Source organism: Lagopus leucura, unplaced genomic scaffold (assembly GCF_019238085.1).
Source record: "Lagopus leucura isolate 7727_CA_CO unplaced genomic scaffold, USGS_WTPT01 Super-Scaffold_100022, whole genome shotgun sequence".
NCBI classification, from domain to species: domain Eukaryota; kingdom Metazoa; phylum Chordata; class Aves; order Galliformes; family Phasianidae; genus Lagopus; species Lagopus leucura.
This window is the reverse complement of record NW_024962275.1, coordinates 722,827-734,045: the sequence shown is the minus strand read 5'-3', so window position 1 is coordinate 734,045 and position 11,219 is coordinate 722,827. Positions and strand designations below refer to the sequence as shown.

The following is an 11,219-nucleotide window of genomic DNA, read 5'->3' as shown; positions in this document are numbered from 1 at the left end:
CCGCGGCGCGGGGCCATGGACGAGCAGTCCCGCATGCTGCAGACCCTGGCGGGCGTCAACCTGGCGGGGCACTCCGTGCAGGGGGGCATGGCCCTGCCGCCTCCCCACGGACACGACGGGGCCGACGGCGACGGCAGGAAGCAGGACATCGGGGACATCCTGCACCAGATCATGACCATCACCGACCAAAGCCTGGACGAGGCGCAAGCAAAGTTGGTGTCTCGTTACGCCTTGTCTGTCGGTGCGCGTGGGGCGCGCAGCTCCGGCCCGCGGAGCGCTCGGGAGAGAACTTCTGGCGCCGGAGGAGCCCGCAGGCGGCCGGGGCGCGGCCGAAGCGCTATTTAATGCCTTTTGCCACGCAACGAATGCGGGAGCGGGCGGTGCTCGAGCCGGCCCCGTCCCGCGCGGCCCCGCGTCCGTCTGTCTGCCTGTCCGTCTGTCCGCGTGCCCCGGGCCGGGCCGCAACTTTCCGCGCCGCTCCCCCGTGCCCGGCGGGCGGGAGATGGATGGGGCGCCGCGCAGACACCGGCGCGGGGGGAGAGCCGCGGCCGTCCTAAATCACCGCCGCACAAAACAAAGCGCAGCGCGGCCCGGCGCGGGCCGCTCCGCAATAAATCACCCCCGGACGGCGCTGATTTACGCCGCGCGCCCCGGGGCCCGGCCCGGCCCGGCCCTGAGAGGAGCCGCCGCGGAGCTGCACGGAGATCCGGCCCCGCTCGGGCCGCTGCTGGCGCGGGCCGGGGCCGGTTTCGGAGCCGGTTTCGGGGCCGTTTCGGGGCCGACGCCGGGCTCTGCGGGCGGCCTGGCGGCGCGGCGCGGCGGGCGCCATGTTCGCGGCGGGCGCTAACGCCGTGTGTGCTCTCTTGCAGGAAGCACGCGCTGAACTGCCACAGGATGAAGCCCGCGCTCTTCAGCGTCCTCTGCGAGATCAAGGAGAAAACAGGTAAGGGCCGGCCCGCGCCGCAGCCATCTTGAGCCCTCCTCCGCCGCGCCTCGGCGCTGCCGCCAGCGGCTCGGCCGCTGCCCTCCGCCGCCCGCGGGACGCGCCCCGCCCGGCCCGGGATACCGGCACGCGGCGGCCCCCGGCAGCGCCCTGCCGGGCCCCGGATCCGCCGCGCACGGCGCCAGTGGCGCCGCGCGGGAAGCGCTCGGGAGGGACGGGCAGCGCCGAAGTGACGGATGCGGCCGCGCGCGGAGCGGCTCCGAGTTGGCAGCTCGCGGTGCTGTTTTAAATACCGAAATTATATTCGGCGCACAACAATTTTTTTTTTTTTTCTGTGCTACATTAATGAGACGGAAATGAATGCCTCGTTTTTCATGAAGGCATTTTTTTAAGGGATTTTTGCAAATTTCTTACATCGCTGAATGCGCAGAGAAATTTCTTTTTTAAAGAACACTGGTGCACTGTTTTGCTTTCTCGCTGTGTTTGGTGCTCCAGTGCAGCCCTCCTAGTTGCAGACTGAAAAGAAAGGGGTTACAGAGGGAAGCAGCCGCCGTGTGCACGCAGCAGAGCTCAGAGATGCCCGGAGCGCGGCTCTGGGTGCATTTGGTGCGCGCTGTCCACGGGCTCCTGTGCCGCCGGGTCCCACTTCGGCTCTGCTACTGGCTGAGGGCTGGATATTGGCTGCGCTGCGAATATTAAGATTGATTCCACTTTATACTGCGTGACATTACCTCGGATGAGGAGAGCGATCCCCTCTGCCTCCCCCCTGCCTGCACGGTGCCCCTCCGTCCACAGCTCCTGTTTGTTTTCCTTCCCCGAACTTCCTGCCTGTGCAGCAGAGCTGGCAGCAGCCCCTGCTTGTGCTGAGCTGGAGCGGCGCGGGTCCTGGGGTCCTGCAGCCCTGTGTGTGCGGGGGGCTTGGGGAGCACAGCCAGCCCCTGGCAGGGGTGACTCCGGAACACCCCAGGCTGTCCGGGGGTTGCTGCTGTCAGCGAGTGTTTGCTGGGGCTGCTATTCGTGCAGAAGTAAGAGGGAACCTGAGAAGATTTTGAGATTTGAAATGTTTTTAGTGTTTCAGTGACAGTGTGTGAGTTGAGATTCTACCTTTGTGCTCCAAGCAGCCCAGCCAAGTTTGCAAGTTGCCTCTGGTAGAACAGCTGAGAACCCACAGGGAAAGGGGGGGACCCCTGGGGAAAGGAGGGTGCCTGCCAGCCCCAACAGCACCTGCCCAGGGTGTGGGTTGTGGCAGACAGGAGCTGGATCCGGGGGACGTGCATCCGGGGCTGCTGGAGCTCTGGTGTCAGCGTGGCTCTGATCAGCATGCTGCAGCACCGAGAGCAGGAGCACAAATCCTGGCATATCTCCTGTAAACTGTTTTCATAGGGAACAGATCAAACAGTTCTGAACTGTGAGGACAAGCAATCTGAGAGGCAGTTAAAGCAAGGGTTCTCCCTCCCCTCATTGTCTGCATTGTGTCATGGTCCAGGGAACCAAACTGGATTGTGCTCTGGGATTCAATGCTTTTTCATCGGAACCGAAGTTTACCTTGGTGCTGGCAGTAGGATCTGTGTGATGGCTTCGTTGCTCCCTTCTGAGGGGTGAGAAGGGAGCCTGCAGCCGGTGCACAGCGTGCAATCACAGTCGTGTCTGCTCTGAAATAAGGATTGCAATATTTAAGTCATATTTATGTTGAATTATATCCTTTCTTTATATGTTGGTAATGTTCAGTACAGTCAGCGAGTACTTTGTGAGGGCGGCAGTGAGACAATAAGTGGAGGAATCCCCAGCTTAGGTCGAGCAGCGCCGTCACGTCCCAGCATGAGTTAATGGATGCATCGCATCTGAAGCCTTTTTGCTGTGCTCTTAGGGTTAGGCGGTCGTTTTTTTTCCTGTGAGGTGTTGCCATGTACAAAGCAAATCACCGTGCTCACCGAATTTAGCCTGACATTTCTTTTTTAACATTTTAACATTTAAGAAAGTGCTGCATAATATACTTAAAGGCTTTGCAGGTATTAATAGAAACGTGCATTCTTAGAGGCAACCACAAGGTAGCATGGTTTTCATGAAGAAACTGAGTGCCACTCATTTCTTTAATTAGTTCAAGGAAAAATGTTGCCTGAAGTTCTAGTGAAGCCCCTCCGGTACACATGAAGACAGGCGGCCGGGGGCCTGCAGGCTCCCGTTGCTGCGCTGTGCCTCTGCCAGGGGCCACTCAGAAGCCCTGGTGCTGCACTCGGGGCGCACAGCATCTGTTGCATTCCTGAGTGTCCGTCTGTCTCGGCGCCCACCAGCAGCAATCCAGAACTGAGCTGCACCGCTGTGTTTTTTAATCGCTCCTATTTGTGCGCTAAGCATCCTTCGGATCTGTGCTTTGATTAATCCTCCGTTAGCTCACCGCTGTACCTGAGGTACTGGTTATTCTCATGGAGACAGAAATGAAAATGTTTTAATTCTTACAATCTTAAAACAGTTAGGGAGCTGCGGTTATTTACCAGTGGGATGACATAGGAGTACGTCTGCAACTGTGTTGATAGATGATTTTTTTTGTCTTCAAAAATCTTTTCTATGGGTAGGAGCTTATAAAAAAGACATTTATAAAAATGTCTGAGTGCAGATATGCAGTCACAGATACATTTATTTATTTATTTGTGTAAGTCCAACAAAAACAATGATAGCTGCCAACCAAAGCCTGATTTACTGTCACCGCAAACCCTAAATAGCGTTCATTTACTAGTAAAGCCTAATGGCATACATGATGGTTTGCCAGATTTGTGGCCTTTGTGAGGCTTATAAGCAGGACTGACTTGGGAAGATCATAAAACTTAATGAACTTCTCGACTGCAGGAGGTGTCCGCAGGGGGAGAAAAGGCCTGCTCGGCTGGTTGGGCTGCTTGAACTATTTTTTATGTCTAAGGAGAGAGGAAGAAAATGTTCATTAAGAATGTTCTCCTCTTGTACAGAATTTTGTTTTAAAAATGAAAAGAAAACTAAGTAGGCCAGACAAATAGTGAAATTAACCACAACGTTCATTTCTTGCTGTTCTTCATGTAAGCTAAAACATTTTTGTTGCTTTAACTGAAAGCTGCCATAAAGAGCTGTTCGGAAGATTAAAGGTCTGTATCGTGCCCTTACGTGCTGCAGAGCTCATTATTGATGAAAATGGCCCAACTCTTTCAGAAACACCCCTTGTCAATATGCTGCACCATCTGTAAGCTGCCTGATAGGTGACTTGCTGAGAAGAACTCGCTTTTTGCCTCTTCTCCTACAAAAATTTAAGATATTAACCCCTCTTTTCACTTCTTTTTTTTTTTTAATTGCAGCACAGTATCGTTCCCTTGTGTTACATAAATTTCAGCTTTTCACTGCTGGTAAATCATTATTTAGTGCAACTAACTTGCAATAATTTATAATAATATGCAATCCTAACAATCCTATCTGAACGTTAAAGGAGTCAAATGAAACAGTGAAACGGCACTGACAGCACACATGTACATGTATGTGTGTGCGTATGTTAGCCAACTGTGCTGTTATTGTTTCTCAGTTCAGCTGTTTAAAACCCTGATGTGCAGTCCTGGTGCTTTTTTCAAGATGCTGAATACCTATTTCTGATGTACCCTGACTGCACAAGGAAATAATAACCGTGTGTTTGTGTGCATGCATCTTTTCTTCGGTGTAATTGTTTAGCTTTTGTTTCCTTTCTTATGCTTCATGTCCTAAATTTTTCCTTGAATCATCGGTTCTACTTCTGAATGGTATTTTTTAAATTGTCAGCACATGTGTTACAAATGAAGACATGCAGTAGAATATTGGGTTGGTTACACTGTCCTTATGGCAGAGGCATTGCTTTTCTTCATTAATGTCCTTCTAGAAAAAAACAAATTGGATAAATATCCCGTGTGTCATTTGGTCATCTGGTTCAAACGTATTCACAATCACAGTTCTCCCGTTGGTGAATTTCTAACAGGGCGCTTCCTCTGCAGGCAGCCATGGCGATCATTTTCATTAGACAAAATTGGGGTACTTTGTCTTGCAGAATCTGTACCTGCAGCATGACTTCGGAGCACAGTGCTGGTAGAGCGCCTTGCTGCATTTCAGCAGCAGTCTGAATAGATGTTGATTACCAGATCTGTACTTCCAGGTGTTGGGTATTTTTGCCCTCCGTAAAGGATAAATGTGGATGTAGTTGTCAATACTCATTTAAGTAGGAGCATTTTATTTTATAGCTTTTTAAGGTCCTTCATTTTATTTTTGAATTTGACACATTTGCTTGCTTATCAGAAAATAGTAAATTCTGGGAGTTACCGTGCGGTTTGTTTTAGGGGCTTGTTGTAAGTATAGGAATTTTTGCATTGAGAGATAAATTACAATAATAGCACGCAGTGAATGCAAAAGAGACCCTTTTTGCAGGATTTAACACATTTATCAAACTCTATTCCTAGTGCTTTCAATGAAAAAGTTGTACGATACGGATATTGCGCTGTCGTTTTTCAATTTAAATATTGATTTGTGTGAAACATTAATATAACGATACTTGCAGTCTACTGCAGACAAATATCAGCAGAATTAGATGCACTAAATTGTTGCAAATGTAATACAATATTTAAATACATAGAAAGGCTATATTAATAATTATGTAGCAGAGAAAGAGAGTCCGGTTTGTATCCAGACTGCTTTGGAATTCCTCGCACATGATGCGTATGAGGGTATGATGAATATTTTTATTAATAATAAGAATGGATCCTAAGTCTGTGTACTGCTGAGTCAAAGTGAGCGCAGAGCTCGGCGGAGTTTTCCTTTTCTGGTATGGTTGGTGGAACTGGATGGAGCTGTTTGTGTGCCACCAATTGACGCCCCGAGAAGAATGCTTTGTTTGTTTTCTCAGCAGTCATGTTTAATGCTATTCGCTTATCAAGGTGATCAGCGTGGTTCAGATAACACATGCCTGACACAGCCTGCCTTTTTTCACCATCATGTTGACCTTTTGTCACATTTGCTTTTCTCTGGTAGGCAATTCATGTCTGTAAGTATGAATGGAGTAAATAATTCACATCAATATTTAATATAAATTATTAAAGTTTCTGTCAGCTCTTATAGTTCATGCTTTTATAAAGTTAGAGTAGTTCATCAGCCAAACGGATGAATTGTGCTTCTCAGCTGGGCGTTAGAGCCCTTCCATAATGCTGTCTTTGCAGTGGAAGTAAACAGGGAATTAAATATGGAGGGGAATGAAGCCTGCTGCTTGAATGGTATATATTTTTCAATAAAGCGCGCTCTTTAGATCGGCTCCAAGTACTGGATAAATACCTATCGTTATTTATTTTGTTACTCTCATGCTTCATTTTTGCTTTCGTGTTGCAGGCAGGGCTGCAGAAAGCCGTGCTGACCCCAGCTTGCTGCTCTTTGTTGCCGGCCTGCCTGGCGCTGCGCTGCCTTCCCGGCTCAGCGCCGGCTCTCGGCTGATGGCTGTCAGGCTTTTCTCTTCAGTCGGTGTTTATAGAATGCGGTTTATATTTTGCACACAGAGTAACCGTGACGGAAATCAGATTCTGAAAATATTTTTTAAAGAAGAAATGGTCTGATGCGGTAGCGGCTCTGCCGTATTACTGCTGCAGGAGTTGGGTAAAAAGGCCTTGTTTTGCGTGAGAGCACTAAGCAAAAATCACGATGCGTTTATTGTAGTTTTATGCTATTTCAGATGTTTTCCTTGGAATCCCTTTGTAAGCCGTGGGCTCGGGGCACGTTGTGCTCTCCGACTCGTAGCAGTCCGTGCGAGGCGCTGGGTATCACACGTCCTGCAGATCAATCACTTGGAAGGGGGGGTGGGTTTGTGTGTGTTTACAGGTCAAAACCTTTTGCTATGCTCAAGTCATGCATCAACATTTAAAGCTAATCTCTTATTCCTCATTGTCCAGCAGGTGGCTTTTTAATACGTTATTTAGTTTTTAATTATTTATTGCAAGTGGAAATGGAATTCAAGAATATTATCTTGATTGTGTATATTTTTTATATGAGCAACAATTTTTCAGTACGTCCTGTTGTGTATGATAAAGATGAAAGCATCTTGAGATCTCGAAGCATACAATCTAAATTAAGATTCTAAACAGGCATTACAGATGCTGGTAACTTTGGCAATTATCATTTTGTTTGGTGAACAGTAGTAAAACAGTGTGCGGTAAAAGTGTTTAGAGAGAGAGGATAAATAAATTGAACAGTTTTGCAATGCAAAGTGGTTTGTGGTGTTTTTGAGGATTTCTTGGCTCTTGCTTAACTGCTATTGTGAAGCCTGGAGCAGATTTTCCCATTGCTAATGCCCTAGAAGTATTAATTCACTTTGATATGCTAATTAGAGGGCATTATGCAAGAAATGAGATTAAGTGGCAGCATGAAGCCATTTGCCTGTCAGTAAATTGAGAGCTTTAGCATCAGGAGGAGCTTTGTTTTTTCTGAGTTTCTCTTGGTTTTGCATATAAATAAAATTGATTGAAAGGTCTAGAGAAGCTTCTAGAACATTGGTGGTTCTTTTTCTCCTTCTATGATTATTTAAACTTCATGTTAAAGGCTTTCTCTGAATATTAATTGATCTAATGGGAGATACTGAACATGAAGAATTTCATTGTATTCTCGGTTACTGTATCTTAACAAAAGGAAAGTATTAGAATTCTTTGTGTCATCTGATTTTTGTGGTATTATTTTAGATATATCGTACAGCTCTGTTTTGTAACCTTGTTGCCTGCTAGCTGTTCCTGTGCTGAAGGCTGTGCTTGCGTGGGGGTTTCCTGCTGGTTGTGCTGCTCTGGGGGTTTGGGTCAGGAGGCCCGGGCGGCTGAAGCGAGGCGGTCGGTGTGGGTTCCTGGGCAGCCAGGCCTGGAGCATTCCCCGCCCGCTCCCTGACTGGATTTCCCAGGATTTCTTATGTAAATCATGCGTATATTTTCCTTCCTTGAGGAAGGAAGGGGTTGTAATATTGACCATAGATTTTATTCAACTGCCAGAAACTGTGTTAAAGTAACATTAAGGGATTGACTTACAGCCATAACGGCGAGGAAATTTTGAGTTAATAGTTAAACTCTGCCCTTAACTCAACTCATTGAACCTATTTATTAGAGCAGATATGGTGGGTACGATCACTGCGCTGAGACCTCCGCAGTATTAGGACACTCCAGGATGGCTCAGTGGTGAGAGTTTCTGATTTAGTTCACATTTTCCTTCTGCATGTGTGCGTGTTTTATTCAGCCTTGGAGCTGCTTTACTGCAGTTCTGTGGTTAGTTTGCTTTTTATAATACAGTTTAAAAGTATCTGAGAAGTAATTCTGGAAATGGAACGTAAACTTACCAAAAAATAAAACGGAACCAAACCAAACAAAGCCTCTGGTGGTCATTGCTGAGTGCCTGCAGAGTGGCTGTGCCCGCGTGCCCATCTCCTCACAGATCATTGTCAGAGTCCAGCAGGCGTGTAGTGCTGGCATGACAGTGCTCATGGTCAGCCCCAGTTGTTAAAAGAGAGGAAAAGGGGTAAGAAATAACACCAGGGCTCTGTGTGAAGGCCCTTTCACACACGGCCTTCCTGGTCCCAACAGCTGCAGTCACTCGCTGTTGGGAAGTTCGTATGGTGAAGCACACAAGACACGACGTGCAGGCACGGCCATGCTGCAGGCGCTGCTGCAGCCGTGTGGTGGGGAGCTGCTGGGAAGGGCAGCGCCCGACCCCACAAACAAACCTGCAAAGCCTGCTTTTATCGCAGAAAGTGGAGGAAAGCATCACCTCTCTCCAGTTGCTTATTTTGAGCTTTCTTGAGCAAAAAAACTACATGATGAGGACATTTGGGGACCAAGCTTAACTTTCTGCTGCCGGCACCTCCCACGGACATTACTTCTGTTGGAAGGGCAGCTGGGGCAGAGGGCCTGCACCTCGGGCTGTGTGTCCTGCTGGTGCCTGGCACAGCCTTCCTCCCCCCTGGGGGCGCAGAGACCTGAGTGGGAGCAGGCCAGGCCCGCCTGCTGTCTTGCTGAAGGTCTTATGGGAGCTTTCAAATGCTACCTTTTTTTGCCTCACTTTTTCTATCAGTAGAATCGAGAATGTTACCTGCCGGAAATTTTTGTGAGGTTGTGTTAAATTGGTGTTGTATGATGAAAATTTGATAAAGTATTGAGTGTAATTAAAACTGCGATGTAAGAAATAATCAATTAGAACAATTTATAGTGCTCTCTTTAGTCAAATCACAGTGAGTCTAAGTGCAGCCTTACCTACTGCAGGTGAGCAGTTTGGGCTTTCCTCAGATTCTGCTTTTCCTTGCCTTAATTAGCGATGATTGCTCTTTTAATTCAGGGTGAGACCTTAGCAAAAGGCTGTCGGGCTGCTCTGACCGCGGTGGCTGTGTTTGGCACAGGCCGTTTGCTCGCTGTGGATGGGGAGCGCTGCTCCTCAGCGATAACTTTGTGGGTGCGATTACCTGCTAGAAGGGCGTTTGAAGCACACCTTCAGTGCATTTGTTGATTAAAGACAGGAGTGTGCTTTTAGCCAACGTTTGTAATTCACACCACCAAAATGTTTGCTTATTGCCTTTACGTGAGATCTGGTGGCGTGGTTAACTGCCACTACTAAGAGCGAGTCACAGTCAGTAGTGCAATGATTCTTGTTGACTTCAAGGATGTATTTATTACCATATTTGAACAAATTGTACTACCATGAAAAGTTGTGGAAATGGTTGTGCACTGGATAAGGTGATACATTGCAGGAGTGGTTGGGTTTATGGGGCTTTATGCTGAGGTTTTCTCAGAAATTATAGCACAGTCCTGTCACTATAAAACCTGGGGATACAGTTGGTAATAACATGCAGTGGAGGTATTTTTAGGTTTTCACTTGTTATTCAAATAGAGTGGGAGCCATCACTTCTGCTCCCTCGCTCTTCTCGCGTTGTTGCAGGGCTGTGCAGGCAGTGCCGTGCTGCTGCGCCCTGACTGCTAGGGCAGCGGTGTGACGTCGATAATGGAGCTTGGGAACTTATTGACTTGTTGGTTCTTGACCTTCTGACTGTGACCAAGTATAGAAATTGAATGTCTGAAAATTAAATGATAGTCTCTATATAAATAAATTCTTGGATGTCAGTGTATTACATGAACTAATTTTGGTTTACCTAAATTTATGGCATTTTGTGTTCAATGAAGGAAATATTTCTTCCTTTCAATATACTGAGAGTCTAATAATATTGTAGTTGCTAGTGCTAAACAAATCAATTTCCTTTTACTGACTGATTATCATAACAGCTGCTGTTTAATCACCGTGATTGTTATGTAACTTTTAAATCCCTAATATTTTGGAAGGGAACGAGCAGCATCGATGCAGTGATGTCACTGCTGCTGAGCCCTACTGTGTTTTGTAGGCTTGAAATCAGTTTGTTTTTTTTTTTAAATTTTGTTTAGTAATATTTACTGGACTGTGAACACTGTCTGAGCAAACTGCCTGCTTAAAGAGAAACCTGAAAGAGCAGTCAGTCCTCGGCCCATCTTCCCCAGGAAGCCAAAAAAAGGCATTTGTTTTTCTGGTCTAAAACTGTGGCATGGCTGGGCCTGGTGAAAAGAACGTGCATTGGCCGCTGCTGTCCTATGGAATCAGCTTCTGGTTGTGCACGTGAGGGCAGTGAGAGCGGCGAGAACCGGGCTCAGGTCTCCAGAATGGGGTGGCAAGACCGGGGGTGTTATTCTCTCCAGGAACCGCAGTAAGGCTGCGGTCGGCACTAATGTAAATATTTGTGTAACAACCATGTTCTACAGACTCCAATGAAATGGTAAAAATCTGCCCTAAACGCCTCAGTAAATATATGCTGAAGAACAGAAGCCTATTCATTGAAGAAACAATTGACTTTAGCTGCTTTGTTGCTAAAGTGGCTCCCAGAGATGCTGCTGTGCAGACCTGAGAGCAGCGCGGCTTTCTGCCCGTGGCCTCCCACCGCTGGGTACGGGGCAGGGCATGGGGAGAGGTGCGGCTCTGGGGCTGGGCTGGCTGTGGGGCTGGGTGTGAGTGAGGCCCAGGCTCAGGGCCCGGCGTTGCCGCCCGCACCGCATGTGGATGGGAGCTTGTCAATGAAAGAAAAAGAACTGTAATCGCACATTTACATATGCTTCTAATTGTTGATTTGGGGATTTTCTATGAATATAGCTTCACAAAACAGATGCTGTTTAAGAAAAGGGGGAACATAATTTTGTGGGCAATGAATTAAGTGTTTTTGTGGCCCTCTCATCCGTAGCTAGGAGCAGTTTGTGGACCGCGTCTGTGAACG

The 11,219-nt window shown here is 47.6% G+C and overlaps 1 protein-coding gene across 4 annotated transcripts in view; it reads left to right on the top strand.

The window, feature by feature from the left end:
* Positions 1-11,219, top strand: part of PBX3 (PBX homeobox 3) — a 93,677-nt gene continuing 82,458 nt past the window's right edge. For all 4 annotated transcript variants that reach the window (XM_042878713.1, XM_042878712.1, XM_042878711.1 and 1 more), the window contains exons 1-2: positions 1-212; positions 870-943. In XM_042878713.1, the coding sequence (XP_042734647.1) occupies positions 16-212; positions 870-943 (271 nt within the window). In that variant the 5' untranslated portion in view covers positions 1-15. The remainder of the gene's footprint in view (positions 213-869; positions 944-11,219) is intronic.